We start from the raw sequence: 25,364 nt of genomic DNA, 5'->3' as shown, positions 1-25,364 counted from the left end.
ACCAGTGCAGAGACTGACGGGCGCAGAGGTGAGCTGGACGGAAAGCCTGCCTCTGTGTTCCAGCACTGTGTTTAAATAAATAATAATAAAAAATAAAGCAATAAACAGCCCTCCAGCTCTCACTCTTCATCCCCCACACACTCCCCATGCCCCATCCATGCCAATCTATGCTAACCCATGCCCACCCACCCTCCATGGCCTCTTATACTCTCATACCAATCCATGCCCTTCTACACACGTCCCATTGTCCCTCGTATCCATATGCCAACTTAGTACCAACTCATCCCAATCCACGCCCCCCCAATCACCATCCTTTTCCATTATCCCCTCCATTCCAGCTCACCCTGTATCCTTGGACAATTTCTTGACAGCTTTGATAATTCCTTGACAGTTCATTGACATCTGGACAGTTATTTGACAGCTGGACAATTTTTTGACAGCTGGACAGTTCCAATGAGTTTGTGCGTAAAATGTGCACAACTTTAAACAATCCCAAAGGGTGCCTTATCTCCCCAAAGTTGTCCCAGGACCCTATTCAAAAGGGTACCCTGGCTATCCAAATGAATCCACCTCTTAGATGTTCCAGTGTGCACCCTCTGGGTTTCACATTGTTAGTCTACCAAAATCTCACTTCACTGGAGGCAGCTGGTGATCTAAATGGCCAGCTGCCTTTGCAAACCACGCATGTGCAGTCCCGGCCCAACTCCAGTCCTGGCCCCACAAAGTTGGGAAATGTCAAGTTCGGGGGCGGGATTTAGAATTTTCATCCATTCCTGGGATTTCCACCATGAGGGAGAGGCTCTCCGTCATGACAAAAATCTGGCCCTAATCTATCTTTCTCTTTCAGATCCTGACTGACTAGAAGCTCCTGCTTGTATTTTAGATTTCTTGTTATCTGTTGCTGCAGGCAGAATTCTATAAAATTCAAATTCAACTTTTTCTTCTCCATCCTCAGTGCAAATGAGCCAAAATTCACTTCACTGCATTATAAACTTTTCAATTGAATATTCAGCTATTCAAGGACTAAGGTATTGGGTACATAGCCACCTACATGTGGCTATTTTTGAAGGACATTCTCCCGACTTTATGCACCCATCCCTGGAGCGAAAATCTGGGCCTAGGATTTTTCTTTGCTTGACTTTCTGGCCACTTTTGCTGAAAGATCACACCCAAAACACCCATCTTTATGGGACATTAAAGTCTGGGGTTGACTTTCAGTGCAAAAGAAATAGAGAATGTCGATTTTTTTGTTAGGATGATGATACCAGACTGACGTGATTTAAAAAAGTAATATATGTCATATGTGATAAGGAGAATGGGCTCTAATTTAACAGTCACCAGTCAGGGCAATTTTATAAATGGGACATGTATTTGACCTTCTGATCTGCACAGCGCCATTTAATAGTATTTCAAAAAGTCATTTTTCATGCCTTTGTACTCAGTGGATAATTGACGAATTCACCTGGAAAATGGTAAACTTCTGTGGAATGGAATTCAATATTGCATTAGAGCTTAATTTTTCTTACAGTATTTAATGCCCAGATGACTAATTATGAATCGTACAACATTTAAAAGCAGGGCCTGTACTGGGCACTAATTTTAATTGAAAAAACAACTAATATATGCTATCCCTGGATCCAGCTCAAAACTCTAAAAATCAAATCTGAAATATATTTATCCTCTGTTCTCTACTTCCTCCCAACTCAATTTGTCATCATAGAGAAAAAAATAACTACTCACTCACATGCACATTCTGTACCTACACTCCCTGCTCATGTTCATGCTGTATATGCATACACTGTACATTCACACCCTTTTTTATATATATATGTTGTACATTTATACTTTGTACATGTACACTCTGTACCTATACATTCTATATAATCACACCCAGAAGTTATATTTCTATACACTCACTGCATTTTTACAGCACCTGATATTATTTTTAAACTGCTCACATGTCCTTGTCCACATAGATTTCTATTCCCGACAAACTTCCAAGTTTAATTATTTAGTATAAACACAAACCTGTCTGTGATGGCTCGATTGCTAAGTACAGAGCCTGTGATTGGCTCCAAAACGCGATTTTACGCGGGTGGGCCAATTAAGGCCCACCCAGTGTAAGACATGGCTGAGGAATGAGCGAGAAGGGGCAGGCGGGGGTGGGTGCGCAATGTCCGCCGGGTCCAGTGGTGACCCAGCTGCTGATTCAAATGCAGCCGCAGCAGCCATTGGCAGGCTGCCAGCGAGGGACGTTGACCTCATGATGGACAGCATTGCAGGTGGACACGACAGCTGGGAGGGCAAGTCGGCAGGGCATTCGGCCCCGCGTTTCTCTGACGAGTGCCTCGCTGCCCTCCTGAAAGGAGGTGGCAGCATGGCGAGAAATCCTTGTTCCCAGGGACAGGGGAGGAGCTTTCCCCCCACCACCTCTGCCGCCACCCGCCCCCTCCCCCTCCCCCCCATCTCATCAATAGGGACTGGGAGGAGGTGGCATCCAGGGTCAGCTGCCACGATGTGGTGAGGCTGACATCAGTGGCTGATTATGGGCCTCTAGAGTCGTCTCTGAGGCAGCAGATGCTGGACATCCATCAGGGTGTGTGGGAGGATCTGGCGGGGATACATGAGGGAATGCATGCCATGGTCTCTGTTATGGAAGAGTCCTTGCGGAGCATGAGCAATGCAATGACCCGCATGGTCGAGTGCACTGCCTCCTCAAGGAGAGAATGGCAACTCTCATGGAGAGGCTCCTCCAGGAGCTGAATCAAGGGTTCCTGGGGATGCGATCGGACCTGCAAGCCCGCACATCGGCAATGACCTCAGGTGGTCACTGTCAGTGACCAGTATCCCAGCTAGGTGCCCGTCCATCAATGGTGAGCAGGGAGGGCCAAAGTGACCTTACATTGGCGCATGAGTTGCCTGTCATCTCTGCGAACACCTCTCACAGCGCTCCAGATGATGGCAGAAGCTCCTTCACCGCTCTGCCAGTGACTGTGGCATCCAATGAGGCTGCGGCGACTGGAGAGATGCCAGCTATGGAACTGGCTACTTGCTCCCAGGTGGGGCCAGCATAGGCTCCATGGGCTAGAGGATGCCCGCCAAGGTCATCAAGGCCAACAGGACAGCAGAGTGAGCAGACTATCTCAGATGCCAGTCCCAGCAAGGGGGGAGCACTTAGATGTAGCACCCGCAAGCGCAAACCTAAAGCACTTTAATCACAACATGGCCTGATCACGGGTGATTTTTGTTTCCCCCACTTATACGTTAATTGTTCATTTGTGTGATGACTAACACGTCTCAACTTAATTTGTATAATGTATGCCAGGCACCATATCATTAAATGTGTTGTTGTACAACAAGCCTCTGGGTGCTTCATTCGTTCTGCAGGTGCAGGGTAACCCATGATGTTATGATTGATTTGTTTCTCATTGAACTTTATTGAAATGGCACATAGTGCATGTTGTTCAGCAAGCAAATGTTCCCGTCAGGGATCGAGTTTGGAGCCTGTAGCCCTGGCATGTGGTAGTGATTCTTATTTGGTAGACTAGCTGAAGGACCGTTGGATCAAAGCCTCCTGGGTGTCCCTACTTCCCTGGAAGCTGCCCCAGTCGGCATCAATGCCATCCATGTTCTCCTCACTGTGCTCGTCCTTGGACTCACTACTGGGCTCATCATCTGTTGCCTCTGCAGCTATGTCTTCTTCGTCCACTGTGTCGCCCCTTTCCAGTGTTAGATTGTGGAGAGTGCAGCATGCAACCACTATCAGTGACACACGATCTAGGGGGTACTGGAGTGCGCCCCCGAATGGTCCAGGCATCAGAAGCGCATCTTGAGAAGACCTATGGCCCTCTCTACCACTGCCCTTGTTGACCCATAGCTCCTGTTGTACCGCTGCTCGGCCTCTGTTCTTGAGTGCCTTGGAGGTGTCATGAGCCACCTTTTGAGAGGATAGCCCTTGTCATCCAGCAGCCATCCATCCAGTCAGGCTGGAGCACTGAAGATCCTCGGCACCTGGGAGTGTCTCAGGATGTAAGCGTCATGGGAGCTGCCAGCGTACCTTGCGCAGACTTGCAGAATCTGTACCTTCATGCAGTGGAATTTCTTCCTGTTGACAAAGGCACCAGGCTCACCTGCTGGCACCTTGATGGCCACATGGGTGCAGTCGATTGCACCCTGGATGTGGAGGATACCAGCAATCACTGCAAAGCCTCTGGCTCGCTCAGCCTGGCTGGCCTTGTCCGTACAGTAATGAATGAAAGTAAATGCACGCCTGAACAGAGTATCTGTTCCCAGTTTGACACAACTATGGACAGCTGATTGGGAGACTCCAGAAAGATCCTCCACTGACCCCTGGAAAGAGCCAGAGGCATAGAAGTTGAGGGCCACAGTGACCTTCACAGCCATTGGCATGGGGTGTCCATCCTCATAGTTGGTGCTGATCTCAGGGCCAATACTCTGACAGATGAAGGTCACTGTCTCCCTGGGGAGGCGAAGTCTCCTTCAGCATTGCATCTCGGACATATTGAGGTGGCTGAATCGCTGCCTGTAAACCATGGCAGCAGGATAGTGATGTCATCTGCCTTGGGTTTCCTGTTGGCCCTGCACCTTTGTGCCTGCACCTCTCCCACAGGTCGCTCTGCTGGAGGTTAAATAGGGACACCTGGCCTCCTCTCCCTTCTTCCTCCTCAGAGGAGGTACTTCCAGCGGAGACCACAATCCCCATTACCAGGGTAAGGGCAGGCTCTCTGATACCTGGAAGGCCCCAAGTGGTATGAATCCCCTGGGGGCCTGGAAAACAACACTGAAGCCTCTTAACCTCCTACCTCCCCCTGGACCATGACCCCAACACTGAACATCAAGCCATTGTTTCCAGGACTGTTACTGACCTCATCTCCTCTAGAGATCTTCCTTCCACAGCTTCCAACCTCATAGTCTCCCAACCTTGGATGGCCCACTTCTACCTCATACCCAAAATCCACAAACAGGACTGTCCTGGAAGACCAATCGTGTCAGCCTGTTCCTGCCCCACTGAACTCATTTCTTGCTATCTTGACTCCATTCTCTCTCCCCTTGTCCAGTCCCTTCCCACCTACATCCATGATTCCTCTGACACCCTACATCACATCAACAATTTCCAGTTCTCTGACCCCAATCGCCTCCTCTTCACCATAGATGTCCAATCCCTCTACATCTCCATCCCCCACCAGGATGGTCTGCTGGCTCTCCACTTCTTCCTCGAACAGAGACCCAAACAATCCTCATCCACCACTAGTCTCCTCCGTCTGGCTGAACTTGTTCTCACACTGAACAATTTCTCCTTAAACTCCTTTCACTTCCTCCAAATAAAAGGTGTGGCTATGGGAACCCGCATGGGCCCTCAACATTGTCCGGCCCATCTCCCGCGCATCCACCCTCACACCTTCCTCTCCCTCCTAGAACCATGATAGGGTCCCCCTTGTCTTCACTTATCACCCCACCAGCCTCCGCATTCAAAGGATCATCCTCCGCCATTTCTGCCAACTCCACCACCAAACACATCTTCCCTTCACCCGCTCTGGTGGCATTCCATAGGGATCGTTCCCTCCAGGACACCCTGGTCCACTCCTCCATCACCCCCTACACCTCAACCCCCTCCCACGGCACCTTCCCATGCAACCGCAGAAGATGCAATACCTGACCCTTTACTTCCCCTCTCCTCACTGTCCAGGGGCCCAAACACTCCTTTCAAGTGAAGCAGCATTTCACTTGCACTTCCCTCAAATTAGTCTACGGCATTCGCTGCTCCCATTGCGGTCTCCTCTACATTGGAGAGACCAAACGCAGACTGGGTGACCGCTTTGCGGAACACCTTTGGTCTGTCCACAAGTATGACCCAGACCTCCCTGTCGCTTACTATTTCAACACTCCACCCTGCTCTTACGTCCACATGTCCGTCCTTGGCCTGCTGCATTGTTCCAGTGAAGCTCAATGCAAACTGGAAGAACAGCACCTCATCTTCCCACTAGGCACTTTACAGCCTTCCGGACTGAATATTGAGTTCAACAATTTTAGATCATGAACTCTCTCTTCCATCCCCACCCCCTTTCCGATCCCCCTTTTTTCAAATAATTTATATAGATTTTTCTTTTCCCATCTATTTCCATTATTTTTAAATGTATTTCCATCCATTGTTTTATCTCTGCCTTATAGCCTATTTTGATCCCTTCCCCCCACCCCACCCCCACTAGGGCTATCTGTACCTTTATTATCACATTCCTTAGATAATATCACCACCTTCAACACCTCTTTGTCCTTTTGTCTGTGACATCTTTTGGTTATCTCCACCTATCACTGGGCCTCTATCCAGCTCCACCTGTCCCACCACCCCTTAAACCAACTTAATTTCACCTCTTTTCTATTTTTCCTTAGTTCTATTGAAGAGTCATACAGACTCGAAACGTTAACTGTGCTCCTTTCCGCAGATGCTGTCAGACCTGCTGAGTTTTTCCAGGTATTTTTGTTTTTGTACTGAAGCCTCTTATTTCTGACAAAGCAGCTCTGAAGCGAAATGAAGATGCCCTGTTTACACAAGCAAGCAGCAGCAAGTTATAAGCTAAAGTATGAACCACTCACATTAACAAGCCCACTCACCCCTCTTACCCCATCCGTGGATGAGGTTTTTGAAAATGTGGCCTGCCCATTTTGCCTGTGTGACAGCCTGAAAATTGCACAGGCTACATAAACTCCGAGATAATTGGAGCCTCAAGGGCTTTAACTGGTCACTTAATAAATGGCGGGCGCACCCCCGTCTTTATCGCGCACCTGCCTAGTGAAGTACCGTGAGGGTGTGCGTTGATGCCGGCACACTCAGCCGACGCCAACGCGCTTCATTTCACACCCGCAGGCCGATCTAAAAGTTCTGCCCTTGGTGTTTATTTGGTATCTGTGCTAATTTTGTAACATGGCCAATAGATGGCGCAGCCTGCACCAACAAAATGCTGTGCCCATGAAGAGGAAAATGGATGGGTAAATCCAGTGAATGCCAGCTGATCATGGGGTAAGAAAGAGGGCAGCTGTGATGTAGTCCAGACATCATAACCTTTAGAAGATGAGGAGAGATTAGAAATTGAAGACCTGAACAGCGAGGGGAAACTGTAGGACAGAAAAACAGTTAGATTTTAAACAAAAACAAAAATACCTGGAAAAACTCAGCAGGTCTGGCAGCATCTGTGGAAGGGAACACAGTTAACATTTCGAGTCCACATGACTCTTCAAAAGAACTAAGGAAAAATAGAAAAGGGGGGAAATATAAGGTGGTTTAAGGTGGAGGGGTGGGGGAGGGGCGGGTTGGGACAAGAGAGCTGGATAGAGGGCCAGTGATAGGTGGAGATAACCAAAAGATGTCACAGACAAAAGGACAAAGAGGTATTGAAGGTGGTGATATTATCTAAAGGAATGTGCTAATTAAGGGTAGAAAGCAGGGCAAGCAAGGTACAGATAGCCCTAATGGGGGTGGGGTGGGGTGAAGGAATCGAAAAAGGCTAAAAGGTAGAGATAAAACAATGGATGGAAATACATTTAAGAATAATGGAAATAGGTGAGAAAAGAAAAATCTATATAAATTAGTGGAAAAAACAAAAAGGAGGGGTAAAAAACAGAAAGGGGGTGGGGATGGAGGAGAGAGTTCATGATCTAAAATTGTTGAACTCAATATTCAGTCCGAAAGGCTGTAAAGTGCCTAGTCGGTAGATGAAGTGCTGTTCCTCCAGTTTGTGTTGAGCTTCACTGGAACAATGCAGCAAGCCAAGGACGGACATGTGGGCATGAGAGCAGGGTGGAGTGTTGAAATGGCAAGCGACAGGGAGGTCTGGGTAATGTTTGCGGACAGAACGAAGGTGTTCTGCAAAGTGGTCACTCAGTCTGTGTTTGGTCTCTCCAATGTAGAGGAAACCGCATTGGGAGCAACGAATGCTATAGACTAAGTTGAGGGAAGTACAGGCGAAATGCTGCTTCACTTGAAAGGAGTGTTTGGGCCCTTGGACGGTGAAGAGAGGTGAAGTAAAGGGGCAGGTGTTGCATCTCCTGTGGTTGCATGGGAAGGTGCCGTGGGAGGGGGTTGAGGTGTAGGGGGTGATGGGGGAGTGGACCAGGGTCTCACGGAGGGAACGATCCCTATGGAATGCCGCTGGCGGGGTAAAGGGAAGATGTGTTTGGTGGTCTCATCAGGCTGGAGTTGGCGGAAATGGCGGAGGATGATCCTTTGAATGCGGAGGCTGGTGGGGTGATAAGTGAGGACAAGGGGGACCCTATCATGTTTCTGGGAGGGAGGAGAAGGTGTGAGGGCGGATGCGCGGGCGATGGGCTGGACACAGTTGAGGGCTCTGTCAACCACCGTGGGTGGAAGTTCTTGGTTAAGGAAGAAGGAGGTCATGTCAGAGGAACTGTTTTTGAAAGTGGCATCATCAGAACAGATGCGACAGAGGCGAAGGAACTGAGAGAATGGGATGGAGTCCTTACAGGAAGTGGGGTGTGAGGAGCTGTAGTCGAGGTAGCTGTGGGAGTCAGTAGGTTTGTAATGGATATTGGTGGACAGTCTATCACCAGAAATTGAGACAGAGAGGTCAAGGAAGGGAAGGGAAGTGTCAGAGATAGATCATGTGAAAATGCTGGAGGGGTGGAAATTGAAAGCAAAATTAATAAAATTTTCCAGGTCCAGACGAGAGCATGAAGCAGCACCGAAGTAATCATCGATGTACCGGAGAAAGAGTCGTTATTTGTACCTTGCTTGCCCTGCTTTCTACCCTTAATTAGCATATTCCTTTAGATAATATCACCACCTACAACACCTCTTTGTCCTTTTGTCTGTGATATCATTTTAGTTATCTCCACCTATCACTGGCACTCTATCCAGCTCTCTTGTCCCAACCCCACCCCACCAAACCAGCCTATATTTCACCCCTTTTCCATTTTTCTGTTCAAGATTCATGCGAACTCGAAACATTAACTGTGCTCCCTTCCACAGATGCTGCCAGACCTGCTGAGTTTTTCCAGGTATTTTTGTTTTTGTTTTCGATTTCCAGCATCCGCAGTTTTTTGCTTTTATCTTAGAGTTAAATTTTAAAGCTGGTTTTCAAATTTCATTTTCCCCCAGAATCTTTAATGCAGTTTTATTCTAGCTTGCAGACATGACATTTACAGGAAGATAAAGTAATACAATAGGTCTGTTGGTGTGGCTGAACTTACAGCAATCGCGCATTAATTCCTATAAGATACAGAATAAGGATGGTTTGTTGGCCATGGGCACAAGAGATTGGGAAGTAGGCAGGTAAGAGAAACTGAACAGTTTTGATCCAATTGAATAGTGGAACAAGCTAGAGGGGCTGAATGGCCTGTCACTGTTCATGGATTCTGATGAATGCAGCAAGAGCAGTCCAGTGTTTCTGAGACTCTTTTAAGTTGGTTAGTTCTGTCATGTTTGGGGTTTAGGGGGAGGGGTAGAGGTGGTGATGTGCTCCCATCCTCACAGAACCTGTTGCTATAATTTTACATGAGACATTTGTGGAAATGAAAATCAAGTGCTTTCTTTAACAGCCAATTCAGCCCACAATGCCAACTTTAAAACTGAGCAGCAAGTTGAAAATGTATCTTGAGATGTCACCAGACTAAACTAACCTTATCAGAAGGATACGATATCCTTTGACCAAATTTCACCTCACCTAACACGACCAGTACACTGTTCCTCTCCAAAATGCCTTCTGAACTGTTGAGTATTTCCAGAATTTTTTGTTTTTATTTAAGGTTTCCAGCATCTGCAGTATTTTGCTTTTGTCACATTTGACTGTGATTCCTCAATTCCAAAGATGACTTTTCTAATGAGAAGCATCAACAGATTACAAATTCCTTTAATGTGAAAGCTCATCATTGCTAGCATAGGGGAAAAAAATGTTGTCAAAATGTTAACCACTCCTTGACAAAATTTACCACTTCATACTGAATTCATTACAATTAATGTCTCTTACAAACATTTAACTATTCATAGTATTTTCATTCAAGCTTTATAGGAGAAGGATTGTGCAACAGGAACATTTTCATTTTAAAAGTAGGAATTCTTGAAAGAAAAGTATAAAATATCTCCCTCACACATGCCTCGATATTGATCATGGGTTTTCCAACAATCAGAAGCATCCTCCTAATCATTGGGAGCAATTTTAACCTTGCTTGTCTAGGGGAATGGGGGGCACTGATAATTAAAATGACTGAAGGGTGCTTAGTGCTGTCAGCGCACATCACCGGGCTGCTTTAACAGAAATTCAGGTGTTGGGACTGGTCTGGTGACATCCTGCAATCTGCCTCACTAGCAGCCTCCCACATCATGGCAGTATGCTGTCTCTTGCACAACTTCACCACGTAGAGAAGTCTGCATTTGGAAGAGGTAAATGCAGTCCACATCCGATGAGAAAGACCAGAGTGAAAGTGTGGAAGCAGCAGAAAAAGGAGGGCCACCTCAACACCTTGCAGCAAGAGATGTGAAAAATGAGCCAATTGCTTAGCGACTCTGGTGACCTGTTCATTCCCCTATCCTGAAAACCTACACACTACCCCTCTATGTTAATGGCTCTTGTTAAAAAGCCTTCATCACTCCCTAGTTCTGCATTGAAGAACATTAGGGGAGCAATTCTTTCCTGTCACACCCAGTTATTTGGATAAGAAATGCATATTGAGGGGGATAAATTTCCATCTGCAGTCCCCATGCCCAGTCACCTCCAGAGGTGAGCTGGCTGCTAATTTGGCAATTGGCGACTTCTGAGTGGCTGGATGTCCATTTAAAACTGTTGCTGCTGACTTTGTTAATCAGAGGCCTTAGCCTGTTTCAGGACTGATTCCAAATTTGGCCAAAACTGGGTGGAGCATGGGTCAAGCTGCTCTCCTTAGTTTTATTGTGTCTACAGAGGCCGAACTGATGGTCCTTAAATGGAAGTCTAGAAGCTACTGATGAGGAAGAGGTAAGTCATTTTCTTACTTTCCTTAATGTGGACCCAGAAGAAGCAGTAATGTTCCTCCTGGTTCTATATCAATACTGCAGACCACTGCTGGTCTACACACACTCAGACCCCACCGTTAATTTCTACCATCCCCCTCCCTGCACCACCAACCCACCCACCCTGCACTTACAGGCAAGGTAACTCCACATTTATGATTGATTTCTGGAAGGCCCCAGTTGGTGAGCTGCATGAGGATGCTCAACTGAAGTCCTTAGCTTGCTGATATTAAGTAGATAAACCCAGAAGCACAATTTGGAGTAAACCTGGTACCTCCATTTTATGGGTGGACTTTCTGAAGGCATTGCTGATTGCTTCCTATTTCCCAACAATGACCACATTTCTCAGCCATTGAAAGCTTGAGCCAACTTCTAAAGCAATAACATATTGACAATGTAAACTCACAAGTTGCTACTAAATCACACTATAGCCCAAAGTGCCAACGATGATAACATGATAAATTTAACTCCCAGCACAATTGGCGCTGGGTCAAAATCCTGGAAATCCCAGCAATGGGGGCTGCACCTACACCACATAGACTGCAGCAGTTCAAGAAAGTGGCTCAGCACCACCTTCTGAAGGGTAATTAGGGATGGGCAATAAATGATGAACAAATAAAAAATATTTCTTAAATTAATTTCTATAATAATTGTCAACCCGCAGTGCCTTTTTTTTGAAGAAGGTTTCCTAATTCTGCTCCTACAAGATGCTGCTATCATGACCTCAGCAAAGCTAGTAGAAGGCTGCTGTGGCTCAGGTTGGAACCCTGATGCTCATGGCCAGCATCTTCTGGATGTTCAATCCTGCAAGCATCGGTTGTAGATGGTTGCATCCCAGCTGCTACCGGGGCAATCTGGCCAAATTGATTTCCTGGCACCATGGTAGCTGTTGGTTGAAGGAGTAACAAAGGAATAGAGGCATTGTCATTCTGGCAAGGAAGCACATACTGTTCCCATGACGCTACTGCCACTTCCCTGGGGCAGGGGTTCATTACTTCCACTGATCTGCAGGAGAGCGCACAGTAGCAGATGAGTGATTTCTTGAAATCCCCATCTATTCAGTCTGTCAGTCTATCCAAGGTGTGTGCTGCAGCCATTCCAGCTTCCTAAACCTGCAAAGGCTGGTGACACAGATTCCTTTAGTGAGGACCCATTTACAGTGTCCCTGAAGGATTCCACATTCTCCAAGATAGACTGCAGATTGCTGATCCCAAGCAAGCTGTCACTGCAGAGTCATTGTATGCCACAGTATCAGCAGATCCTATGAGTTGAAGCATGGATTTTATATTCATCCTAAATAAAGCACATTGCCCCTCAAGGTTTTTAAATTCTCAGTTTTTATTTTTCAAACAGACAGCTAGTTATTTCAGCATGTTCACGGCCAGAGATGGGTTTTTTTGAAGGAATGAATATGCAATTGCAAATAAGCCCCGTATTCTAAAGTGTATATTGCAGAACCCAAACTTGTAACCTTTTACAGAAAGGTGAAATAATTTAGATTTATGTAGCAATGGAAACAGTATTTTACCTCCAGACAGCCTTTCTTGCTCAGTGTTGCTCATAATGCTTCAATCCGATGATGCAGCATTCTGCGTTCTACCCGGCTGCACTGATTTACTCATTTCGATAAGAATATTTAGGAGCTGTTGCACCTGCCGTAGCTGACCTCTGCTTGGTACTATAGTTACCATCTTTGTTACTGAAGTTGCCGCACTCCACTGCATCCAATGTAACTCTCTGGAGTCGTTCTAGCTTTTAGAAATGGTAACGCTTCTGTTTTCTCAGTCTTGGAACCAATTACATGCAGTACAATGTACACATGGGAATGAGGTATAAGACAGCAACTTTTTTCAAGATTTCAATGACAGAATTGTCCATAAGGCTGTGACTGCAAACAATACCTGAACTATAATATTTCTTCTGGTTGGAGTATTTTTTTAATTCATGCTGGTTCATGGATATGTACAGTCCTTGTATGTTACTCTATTAAAAACCAGTCTATATAATTGCAACACAAGTCAGCGAAATTATTTTATTTAGCAATATTTTTCTCTTGTGTAAAATGCAAGGAATGTGTAATTTTCTCCATGTGAACTATTTCTGTTGGATTATAATCTGGCTGCTTTGTTTATCAAGGAAAACATAAGCTATTTTTTTTCTCTACTATTGATTAAGGAACATAACAAATAGGAGCAGGATGAGGCCATTTGGCCCCTTGAGCTTGCTCTACATTAATTGCCTCTGATTAAATCCTCCGGTTAATGCTTAAATCAGAAGTTAATAGTTAAGTGAAATACCATGCGGTAGATTTTTCATCCATGTGATTTTTGGATGGCTGTTTGGCAATTATACTGGTGGCAAACAAGTAACCTGGGTAGCCCACTGCATTTGTACTGACACAATATTGGATGGTCCACCTGGATGAAATTAGGTCGTAATTCTGTGAATGGTGTTTGGTCTTGGGAAGGCAAATCAGGTGTGACCGGAAAGCCAGGTGTATTGGGGCCAGGTTGTGATGATGTGGAGGGCCAGGTGTGGTAAGGGGATCAGGTATGATGAAGGACCAGGTGTGGTGAGGGTAGGTGTGGTGGGGGTAGATGTGGTGAAGGACCACGTGTTGGGGCAGACGCGGCAGGTGTGATAAGGACCAGGTTTCCAGGAGACCAGAGATTTTGGGGACCAGGTGCTCTGGGGGGCATTTATGGAGGAGGGGTGGGTGCGGGTAACAGGTGTGGCAGGGTGCCACAATATATTAATGAGGCATGAGGAGACCACCTCCTCCCCTGGCCCTACAAAAGTAAACAAGTATTTACCTCGGGTTCCCCTTTGGCTGAACTACTAGATGATACTGGATGACATGTGCAGGGTGCACGGTCCTCCCAGTTGGGGCAGAGTTTAACTTTCTGGCCAGCCACACATGCCAGATCCAAAGGTATTGCAGCCATTTTCATGCCAGGGCCTCATTTAAAAAAAACTAGCTGGCTTCCCATTCCAAACAGGAGTCTCAATGCTGCCTGCCAGAGTGCTGTACTCTGTTCTGGATTGGAGGCTTCCTAACTTTTGACGGATTGGAAGGAAGATCAACTAAGTTGATAAATAGGATTGAATATCTGTGCTATGAGGAAAGACATGAGATATTAGGGATTACTACTTAGTGCAAGTGGAAGGTACTCTCAATTTTAAGTGGGCAATGGACAAAATTCTGACAAATTCTGTTTGGAATTGTCCCGATGGCTGAAAATAATCCTTCTGGTTATAATCCTAGGTTTCTAAGGACATTGGGACAGATGGGGAGAGGGAGTTAGTAAAGTGTGACTAATGATGATCATGGATAACCACGATCTTCTGGGACTTGATTGCCTTTAGGGCATTGGGTACAAAATTCCAGGAGATTGTCCTTAAAATTGAGCATAGTTTTTTTTTCTATTTTTTGTCTCTGTATGCGATGAGTTCAAGTATATTTGTAACATTGCACCATGTTGTGGTAGGATGGGCACTGATAGGGTTTTTGCACCCTTCTTGTGTATTTTTAAATCACTGTTCCTAAGTGTGATCTCACCATGAGGTCTGTATTACATGAGAAAACTCTTGTCAGAAAGCTGTGAAATGTTATATAAATGGAACTGCATTTCCATCTTTTCAGTATCTCAGCAGCACAGTATACTAATTAGGCACACAGGATCTAAATTTGTTCCCTGTCTCATTCTGTCACGCACATACTTTGCAGTTTCCAAAGCAATTACCCTATTATCCTGGCTAATGAGCCATAGGCACCTCAAGTCACACCATCTCCCAGGCAATTTGATGTATTTCCTAATAAATTGAGGTAGAGTGCTCCGGAGCATAACCCTAGGGTTTTCATGTCTCATGTTAGCAATAGAAAGATCACCTTTATATCTGACTAAGAGAGTACCACATTACAAAATTCACTCAAGAATCGATAATCTATCAGTATTAGAAGGCAGCAAACCAAAACTGTGATAACATTGATTATAAAGCAGATGTTCTGCAACATGTACAATTAAACTGCTCTGTCATGTCCGGTTCTTCTGTTTTACCACTTTTCTATAAAATCTGCCTTTAGAATCAGTGAAAGTTTCCATTGGTTCCCAAATTCATTAGTATCCCAAGCTGGCTGAAATTCCAGCTGGACACAGCATGGACCACATTAATATCATTCTCTGGCCTTATCCTCAGAATCCATGTCAGTCCCAGTCAGGAAACGCAATGCAGGTTGTCTTCAAAGCCTTACAAATTTCAGGCTGAGAGGTTGAGAAAAATGAAAGTATGTTTTAGAAGGTAGGTTAGTAAAACTTTCAAATTTTAACAAAAAAACTCACAAGATGATGCTAAAGGCTTCCTCAAGAATTTCTTTAATGGCAAATTGTGTGCTCATCTGTCATAGCCATGGTGTTCTACTACAAGCCTGCTCACCTGCCTCCTTTCAGCCAAGTTTTGAGTGATAATAGCAGAAATCATGGAGAAACTCATAGTCCTCTCCACAATATCCTTTCCATAAATCAAGGCCAAATCAAAATGAATTGACTTCATAGGGAGATGCGAGGAAGGGAAAAAAAGGAAAAAACTTATGTTTTACAATTCCAAAGTGCAGGATTACAGTTACTCAAATTCTGTACTTTCTTTCTCCAAGGAATTTGTCAAAATGGAGCAGAGCTGAACGATTTGTTCATCAGCTATAGGTATGATAGCCTTTTTCAAGATGGAAGACTTCAAGGGGACATCAGTTTTCATCTTTCAAAAATTCTACAACCGTGTCATCCCTCAGCATTACAAAGATAAGCAAAAAGTTTCATTGATTCTTCTCTAAGCGATTTGTGAGAGTGGAGACATCTGATTTGGTGAAGACATCGTCAAGAGAGGACTATACAATGGGGCATTATTATTACCATCTCTTATTCTTGGGATTTACTCTTCTTCAATCTTACAGTGTTTCAGGATATGGTCCAAACCAAAGGGCACAGAAAAAGGGAGACATTATACTGGGAGGTCTTTTTCCAATACACTTTGGAGTGACTGTAAAGGATCAAGACTTAAAATCTAGACCAGAGGCAACTAAATGTATTAGGTAGGACTTTAAGTGCAACAAATTTTTCAAACAAAATTGTGATAAATTGTGCATTTATTAAAAATGTGTATATGCCCATCTTTAGACTTTTGACTATTGCTTTGAAAAGATGGCCCAATAATGCCATAGACTTTCTCAAAACAGTCATTAACAGCCTCTATTCAATTGACATAAGGCAGAAGATCCCAAACTGTGGGTCGTGACCCCCAGTGGGGTTACAGGATGAGCAGTTGGGATCTCAAGCTCCCAGGCAGCAATGGTGGCTGTGGAGCGCAGTCTCAGATTTGACAACTCTGGGATCAGTTGCAAGACCCCATTAAATGTGCACGATTTTTTTGCCTAAGTGTGTGGCTTAATCTAATGAGCCCTAAAGCCTGATTGCTGACACCAACAGAGCCTACAAAATGGTAGGTGTCTTAGTTGTTTTGCGTATTTGTATCCCTGCTGTTTGAACCCCCACCCCACTCAACTACTCTCTCCCTGCCCTCCCACAATTTTCACTCCAGGGTCACCCCAAGTGTGAAGCATTAAAATGGGGTCACAGCAGAAAAAAGTTTGGGATGCACTGGCATATGGGGAAAATATGCAAAAATGTCATATCCTCTTGTTGTCAGTTTGGGCCATTCAGCTTTCAAGGCTGCAATTCTTAAATAATCTTTTATTAGTTTTGCACAGATGAACCACAGTGAAAATCTGAATTTCATCATTGAGTTAGACCATGATTTCTTGAGATAATGGTATAGCTGAATTTTCACTGAATATATATCATTTCACTATAATTTACAAATGTGCAACTTTTACTGTGATTTTAAGGAGTTATATTGAAAAAGAATTGTGATTCTATGCTGGTTTAATGATAAATGCTGAGTTTCACTAAATCTTACTGTCGCTAGCAGAGATATTGCTCTACATATCTTAATTATCACATTACAATTTGCTGAGATATAACTGAATCAGTGTCTTGTCATCTTGTGACTCACTATGAGACAGTAATCAAAGCATAACTGATATCTCATCCAGTTATATAGTGACTTAATGAAATTTAACTAAAATCCCACATAGGCCTATTGTGATTTACGCAGGCAGCGTTTGGATCTCACTTAGCCCTAGTGATTTACCAAGATTTATCTGAGACATGACACTCACTGAAACGTTATCAGCTATAAGATAACATCATTAACGACTTACATTGTGATTTTACTGAAATCTCACTGGTCCCCACAGTAATTTCTGAGATAGAACATTGATCTCACTAAAGCATACAATGATGAACTGAAGCCTCAACTGGATCTTAATTAATTACTGCAAGACTCAGTGGGACGTAAGTGAGATTTCTCATTTATGTTGGGATTTACTGAGATATAGCTACATCTTGCATTGTTTACAAAAATGTATCTTTCTTTCTCTACTGATACACTTCATTTAATATCCCACTTAACTGATTATGTCATACTCATGATTTTGTGTTAACAGCCCAACATAGTTGTGGAATAAAAATCATATTTCATAGCTCTTCCTTAAATAGGTAATATGAACTTTAATGATTTACGTGAATCAGTTAGATTATGTTGAGTTATGTGACATTTCGTTGTCTTGCACTATACAGTATTGAGTTTTCATTCGGCTCCTATTAAGCTACATTTTGATGTATTAAGCGTAGTGACTTGCTAAGTTCTCACTGAGTTACACTGTTCTGTACAATGATTGAAGAATGAAAGAACATGCTATAATATAGAGTTCTTCATGCCTCAAGATGTCCAAAGTGCTTCACAGCAAAGGAAGTATTTGAAATATAGTCTTTGTTGTAATTTGGGTAAAAATGGCAGCAAGTTTTCACACAGCATAGTTCATAAAAAAGCAGTGTTAGATGGTCAAGTAATATTTTTTGAGGGGTTCAACAAATCATTTGCTTTAATTATATAATGAAGTTCCACTATGAGAGATCTCGTTGAACACTGTTGTGGTTTTATTAAAATGTAACTTCTCCATGATTTTAATAGACAGTAGAGATACCGTATTGTAAAACAAAATCAATAAACAGCATGGTGTAAGCTGGTAATGCATCATTCGCATCTCTCTGGCTAACATGATTTATTGAGATGTAGTTGAGTTTTGCTGATATTTACTGGAATAGAACCAAGGTCTGACTGAGCCTCATAATTTCTAAGACATAATTGCAGTTTCTAGAGATGTGAATGAATGTCTCACTGTCCATACAACAACTGCTTGCATTTATATGGCACCTTTAACATAGTAAAACATCTGAAAGTGCTTCTCAGGAGCATTATCAAACAAAATTTGATAACAAACCACACATGAAGACAGGTGACCAATTATCTAGTCAAAGAGCTGGGCTTTAAGGAACATCTTAAAAGAGGAGAGATAAAGAGAGAAGTGGAGAGGTTTATGGAGGAAATTCCAGAGCTTAGGGCCTAAACAGCTGAAAGCATAGCCACCAATGGCGGAGCGATGAAGAGTGGAGGTGGACAAGAGGCCAGAATTGGACGAGCACAGAGATCTCAGTTGGTTGTGGGGCTGGAGCAAATTAAAGAAATAGGAAGGGGACGAGGCCATGGAGGGATCTAAAAAAGGATGATAATTTTAAAATTGAGGTGTTGCCGGCCCGGCTGCCAATATAGGTCAGTGAACATGGGGTGATGGGTGAATGGAAATTGGTGCAAGCTATGATGCGGGCAGTAGAAACTCAGTGTGCAGTATAAAGACAGCACACAGAGATCAAAATCACATTCCATAGCCCTGGCTGCATGACTGAGTTACATTATGATTTATTTATTTTACATTGAATTATGCAGTAAGTTAATGAATTGTGATTGAGCTGCATTGCAAATTTCTGAGTACTCACTGAGTCACAGTAATCTACTGGTTTCTCATCGAGTTACACTGTGACCTACGAAATACTCATTTTCAAACAACGTAGTGCACTCAGTTCTCACTGAGTTCCACTAAGTACTGTCATTGCGTTACAGAAATCTGTGAATTATTGAATCTTATTGCTTTATTGTGATGTTTTATTAGATTACAGTAATGTTGGGAATTTTCTTGGGGTTTCTCCAATTCTGCCAGCGAAGTTAACGACAGAAGCCCCAGGGAAATAGTCAGCACAAATTACTGGAGGTACACGATGGAGTTTTGAGTTGTACAATTAGTTTGCATCAAATTACAATGTAAGTTATTGAATTACACTCAACTCCACTGAATGCTGATTGAGTTACACTAAAATTAAATCATTTTTCATTGTCTTAGCTTATAAGCACTGAGCCCTCACTGAGCTCTCCTTAGATTACAGTATGAGTTACTGAGTTCTTGTGGAGTTGGTACATATTTCCAGTGTGTTTGAGTATGACGTCTTGAGTTCTCAAGTGAATTATACCCTAACTAACTAAATTCTCAGTGAATTATCGCTGAGCTGGCATTGTGCTATATTGAAATATTCTGAGTTCTCAGTGAGCTACACTTTGACTTACTAAGTATTTATTCAGTAGTACTGCAATTTACTGGAATTTTATTGCAGTACACTGTGATTTACTCTAACAATATTGCATTATGATATTACATGCTCAATGAGTTTCCTGTGATTAATGTAAATTCTGTTCATTTTCAGAAGGAGCAGATTCTGCCTGATGAGCTGGTTTGACTTTTTTGAGGAAGTGGCATCCCAAGTGGACATTGAATAATCCTTTGCTAGAGCATATTCAGACTTCTTGAAAACCTTTAATAAGGTTCTACATGAAAGATCATTAAACAACTTAATGTAGCTGATATATCGTGTAAAACTTAGAGATGGATAATGAGCTAACTGAAAGACAGAAAGGAGAAGACATTAGTTAGGGAAGTGATGTTGGGCTGGGAAGATGAGCAGTGAATGGAGTACACCACAAGTATTTGTGCTGTGGCACCTACTGTTTTTGATCCAAATAAATGACCTAGGTTCAGAATATTATTGACTGATTTAATTAAACTGTGAATCACAAACATGAGGGACCTCACTGTTAATGTCAAGCAATGAACTCACAGGATGGGACATCCAATCACTTGTTTGGCCTTCTTATAACCTTGTCCCAATTCCAAGGGCTTTACCATTACATTAAGACAGCGAAGGTTAGTCTGGATGAAAATGATCCAGACTTAAAGTTTCTTTAATGCTATTCTCTTGCTGGTGGACAGTGTCACCACTTGTTCACATCTGAAATCTAAAGCGAACAAATGAGTGGTACTGTCTACCAGCAAGGGAAAAGCATTAAAGAAACTTTAAGTCTGTCTCATTTTCAACCAGATCAGCCTTTGCTGTCTTAATGGAATGTTAAGGCCCTTGGAATTGAGACAAGGTTATTGTAGTGTTCAACTGTTCTGAGTTTGATTGTGCAGTCTCTTTACTATTGATGTTCACTGTGCTTGATTAGTTAAGCTTGGGTGTGAACTCTGAGAAAGGTAAACAAACTGTATACACAGCTGGAAGCGAGGTCTGTAAGCATGGAGAGGACATTTTTAAAAAAACTCTTGTAAATTAAGTTCCTCTTCTTCTCTTCTCTTCTTGGTATCCCTCCATCTTGAGAGATGATGGACTGCACTCAGGGTGTATGGTCACTTCTGTATTGAACATCATCTGTTGTGGCTGTAGAGGCTAATTCAGGAGTGGCAGACCCTTCCGCAGCTGGCACAGATGTGTAGCATTGGCCCGAGGACAACTGATTTTTTTTTCTTCCGGCAGGCTCTTTTTTTTTTCTGGTCATTTCTTTTGCCCTCTGCTGACTGCTTGTCTCCAGGCACTCAGGCCAGCAGTGAAGACTTCCCATACATCAACTCAGATTCCGGTCAACTTGAAGTCTCACCTGCAGACATCCTTGTATCGCAAATGTGGGGGACCTGTTGGCCTTGTGCCAATAGCAACCTTGCCATAGAGCATGTCTTTGAGGATGTGACCACCATCCATTCAGCTCAGATGACCTAGCCAATGGAGTTACCACTGACTCAAGAGGGCAAACATGATGGGGATCCCTGCATGCTGGTGTACTTCCATATTTGGCACTCTGTCTTGCGAGGAGATGTCTAGTATTGGTCTGAGGCAACAGAGGTGGAAGCTGTTTAGCCTCCTTTCTCTTGTAACTCTTGTATATTTTATATCTTGGAGCTATGCAGAAACGATACACCAGTTTCCATGTGTGTAGGAACTTTATTTTTTGTTTATTCTTTGGCAAATAAAGTTTCTACACGCATAAGGTCGAATCTTCCATTCTAAAGTTTAAGTCCGGTGGCGGGCACGGAAGTTGGAGTGATTTCCGCTGGGAGGGGTGGCTGGCTGACCATGTGCAGTCTTGCGCTGTTCAGCTCATTACTTACGCATCCATATGGAGCATGGGGAATCTAATGGTGGGGGCAGGCAGCAAGTTGCTGACCTCGTTGTTACCTTATGGGCTCTACTGTCCAAATGCCATAATTAAAGGGCACCCAGACAGCCATTCACTCACTGCAGGCCAGGAGCTCCAGATTTTGCCGAGACCAGGTTGTCCTAGAAAAGAAAGCAACACACGGCCTCATGGTTCAGCAAAGCCTCCCTGGAAAGGCAGGAGATGTTGTTTCCTGGGATGGCAGCAGCAGGTCCTCCCTTCTGACTGTCACAGTGAAGGTTAGCACCATGGGGCCCAGCACAGAAATGCCCAGCAGTGTCAAAAAAGGATGAATATGCTGCACTCTGCCAGGGCAAGTGCACTGTCTGCTCACTGCAAACTGATGCTCATAAGGGCATCTGGTAGTCTAAGTGTGCGATGTCACACAGGAGTTTGGGTTGCAGCACTCACCATTAGATGGGACACCTGCACTAAATGTGTGCCAGCCGTTTCATGCTCTCGATCTTCTATCAGTTGCAGGACAGCCTGCTTCTTAGTCACTAGGCAAGGCTCAGCAGCTGCCATAGGCATGCATGCTCCTGAACTACTCATGCAACCCTTGAGATAACAATCAATCTTTCTGTCTTTCTGCAGGAGAAGGCCCACAACAAGTAGAAGGGGTAACAGACGGGAGGCAGAATTCCAGCAAATTTCACTATTTTGAGTTTCTGAGTCATGGTCAATGGTGTAAATGAGAGACTGTAGTCGTCTGAACACTGACCCTCTGGGGATTCCCAATCAGTCCTTCTCCCCACCCAGTCATAAATCCTCTAACAGATTATTTTCTAATCTCCAGCCAGTTTCTTTTCCATTCCTAGGGGTCCCCATGAGTCCCCACAGCTCTGAGTTTGACTAACAATTTTCCATGTGGGAGTTGTAGAACTTTCCACAGTCCATCCCTAATTGTCCTTGAGAAGGTGGCGATGGGCTGCTTTCTTGAACCACTGAAGTCCATATATGGTGCAGATACAGTGTTAGGGTGGGAGTTCCAGGATTTTGACCCAGCAACAGTGAAGGAACGGCGATATAGTTTCAAGTCAGGATGGAGTATGGCTTGGAGCAGAACATGCAGATGGTGGTGTTCACATGCAAGTGTTGCCCTTGTTCTTCTAGGTGGTAGTGGCTGCTGATTTGGAAGGTGCTGTCAAGGTAGTTGCCTGTGTCTATTTTTTTCTTCCATTTTGAATAATACAGTTGGCCATTTCTAATCTACTGATACCTCCTTGGTATCAAATGGATCTCTGTAAATGGTTCACAGTGTCTGACTGACCTCTCTAGTCTCTTTCATTGTGCTGGAAGGAACCTCCATGGATTTGTATGTTGAAGTCCTTTTGAGCCTGTCCAGAACTTCCATCTCATTTATATTGAAACATTTGAAACCCTGTCACTATCCATTCAAGTAGAAAATGTTGTTTCTGCAAGTGATACCTCAGAGAGTGAAGGGGGGAGTGGACTGTGATAGCAGTTAATTCCTTTTGATGGTGGTGGGGATTCCTTGCAACAACTGTAACCGTCTGCTGGGTTGGGAGCAAGAAAGGAAATAATTTTGTTAATGGTTGCAAGGAATGTAAAAGTTTCCTATCGCAACCAAAAAAATTTCAGCTGACAAACATTTTTATTATGAAATGTTCCCTTTTTTGCAATCATAATTCTAAGGAAGAGTATCCATTCTTAAACATTAATTTACAACTAAATGGCAGCCTTAGTTGGGCAGTGAGTGTATAAATGCACTTTGTATTAATGAGGAAAGAATGTTGCATATGAAAATTGTTTGTCATGTCTTAGTGCTAGCTGGTCACTCTGAGTCGCAGCTCGTGGGTTCAAATCTCACTACAGAAACTTCAGCAAAGAAAATCTAGGGTGACACTCCGGAGTAGCACTATGTACACAGTGCTGCACCATCAGAGGTGCCATCTTTTGGGTCAGATGTTAAACTGAGGTCTCATCTGCCTTCTCATGTGGATTTAAAAGATTTCATGACATTACTTTGGAGAAGAGCAGGGAAGTTCTCCTAACATTGCTAAAAATAAAATTATTACATTGCTATTTGTGGGGCCTTGCACTACACAAGTTGGCTGCTCTGTTTCCTACATTACAACAGTGACAACAATACTTCATTGGCTGTAAAGCATTTTGGGATGTCCTGAGGTTGTGAAAGGCGCTATATAAATACAAGCCTTTTTTTCTTTCTTTCTTTTAAGATCACAATTAGGTTATAAACAATTCAAATTAAAGCAATGCAGCTACTTATTTTTGCAATGGCAGAGTATGCATTGGTGTGGCTGAGGCACCTTGTATTCATCTCAGTTACAGATTGATCAACAGAAATGTCACAGTGAGAATGATAGGCTGAAAAGGCGGATGAGGATATAATAAACAAGTTTAAATTATCATTTACAGGTACAACTTTAGGGGATTCCGTTGGTTGCAGGCAATGATATTTGCGATTGAAGAGATCAACAACAGCATGAAATTTCTGCCGAATATCACCCTCGGATACAGGATATTTGATACATGCAATGCAGTGTCCAAAGGTCTGGAAGCAACACTGAGTTTTGTAGCCCAAAATAAAATAGACTCACTGAACTTGGACGAGTTCTGTAACTGCTCTGATTACATCCCATCAACCATAGCAGTTGTGGGGGCAACGGGATCTGGAATTTCAACTGCTGTAGCCAATCTGCTGGGTTTGTTTTACATTCCACAGGTCAGTGCAATTTGTGCAGAACACGTGTTTCTGTGTATAACAGCATGTGTATGTGTGTGTGTGTGTTTGTGAAGGAGACTGCATGTTGCTGCACGCAGCCAACCCTCTCCTTGTGACTATCATGTTTTATCAGCTTGGAGCTTTCTAGTCAAATTTCAGTTCATCACATCCTTTCTGTTCAACACGTAAAAACATAACAGATTAGAGCAATTTTTACATTGATATCAACAACCTTACATTATAATTTTATTAGTTGCAGCAGTGACAGTGATTTTTAAACCTTTATCTAATCTGCTTTTTTTTAAAAAGAAAGTAGAGACAGTACTATGCTCCTTTCTGATTATAGAGCAGAAGGGCTGTGAAATAAATAATCAGGAATGACCTTTGATCTACATAGGCTTAAGTGAAATGGAATTTAAAATGTTGATTTAAAGGTTAGCTCCCTCCTTACCTGGAAGTCTTGTTTCTACACAATACTCCCTTTAGTGAATCATATCCAAAGGCAAACGAGTCTAAATAATAGTGAGGGCCATTTTAATCAGCAATGGATTGGGAAATTGAGTGTGTTATAATAGCTGGCTAATTTCTTGTTATCCACTTTGTACAATTGTCCAAAGCTAACCAAATGACCCTCAGTTATCCAAGGGGACAAGATCCTGTACAAGTTGGGATTCAAGTGCCCATTCTTCGAGTTACAAGAAGAATGTTAATAAAGCCTTAATACATAAGGTAGTTTATTTATCTCCTTTCAATTATATCTACCAAATATTAATATCTAATAGTTATATTAAAACAGATGGTTGTCATAATTACATTCAGATTACTGCACAATTATCTGAACTCAGTGGCACAGTAACTGTAAGGCGAGTGTGTGATGGTTGCTTTGGTTGGAGGTCATTTGACATTATAACCTGCTGATAATCGACTGCAACAGTTCCACTTTTAATGGTGACCTCATTACTGAGATCACTGCTGTTCAGTAGTCATAACAGCTTACACTTAACCTCTAGAAGCAGTTACATCTTTGGTGACTTATTACTTTTTTTTAAAAAAAAAGGGAGCAATATTGAATCTTATACTGACACATTGATTTATAGGATATTGTTCTAATGAGTACACTGAATCATTTGAAACTGATTAACAGATAGA

General features: G+C 43.3%; 1 protein-coding gene across 2 annotated transcripts in view; it reads left to right on the top strand.

Annotated features, from left to right (window-relative positions):
• The first annotated feature begins 15,723 nt into the window (after positions 1-15,723).
• Positions 15,724-25,364, top strand: part of casr (calcium-sensing receptor) — a 44,750-nt gene continuing 35,109 nt past the window's right edge. For both annotated transcript variants that reach the window (XM_041211556.1, XM_041211555.1), the window contains exons 1-2: positions 15,724-16,103; positions 23,909-24,215. In XM_041211556.1, coding sequence (XP_041067490.1) covers positions 15,907-16,103; positions 23,909-24,215 — 504 coding nt within the window. In that variant the 5' untranslated portion in view covers positions 15,724-15,906. The remainder of the gene's footprint in view (positions 16,104-23,908; positions 24,216-25,364) is intronic.

This window comes from Carcharodon carcharias, chromosome 18, assembly GCF_017639515.1.
Source record: "Carcharodon carcharias isolate sCarCar2 chromosome 18, sCarCar2.pri, whole genome shotgun sequence".
Classification (NCBI taxonomy): Eukaryota; Metazoa; Chordata; class Chondrichthyes; order Lamniformes; family Lamnidae; genus Carcharodon; species Carcharodon carcharias.
Note: the sequence above shows the minus strand (reverse complement) of the source record. Positions and strands in the feature narration are given on the sequence as shown.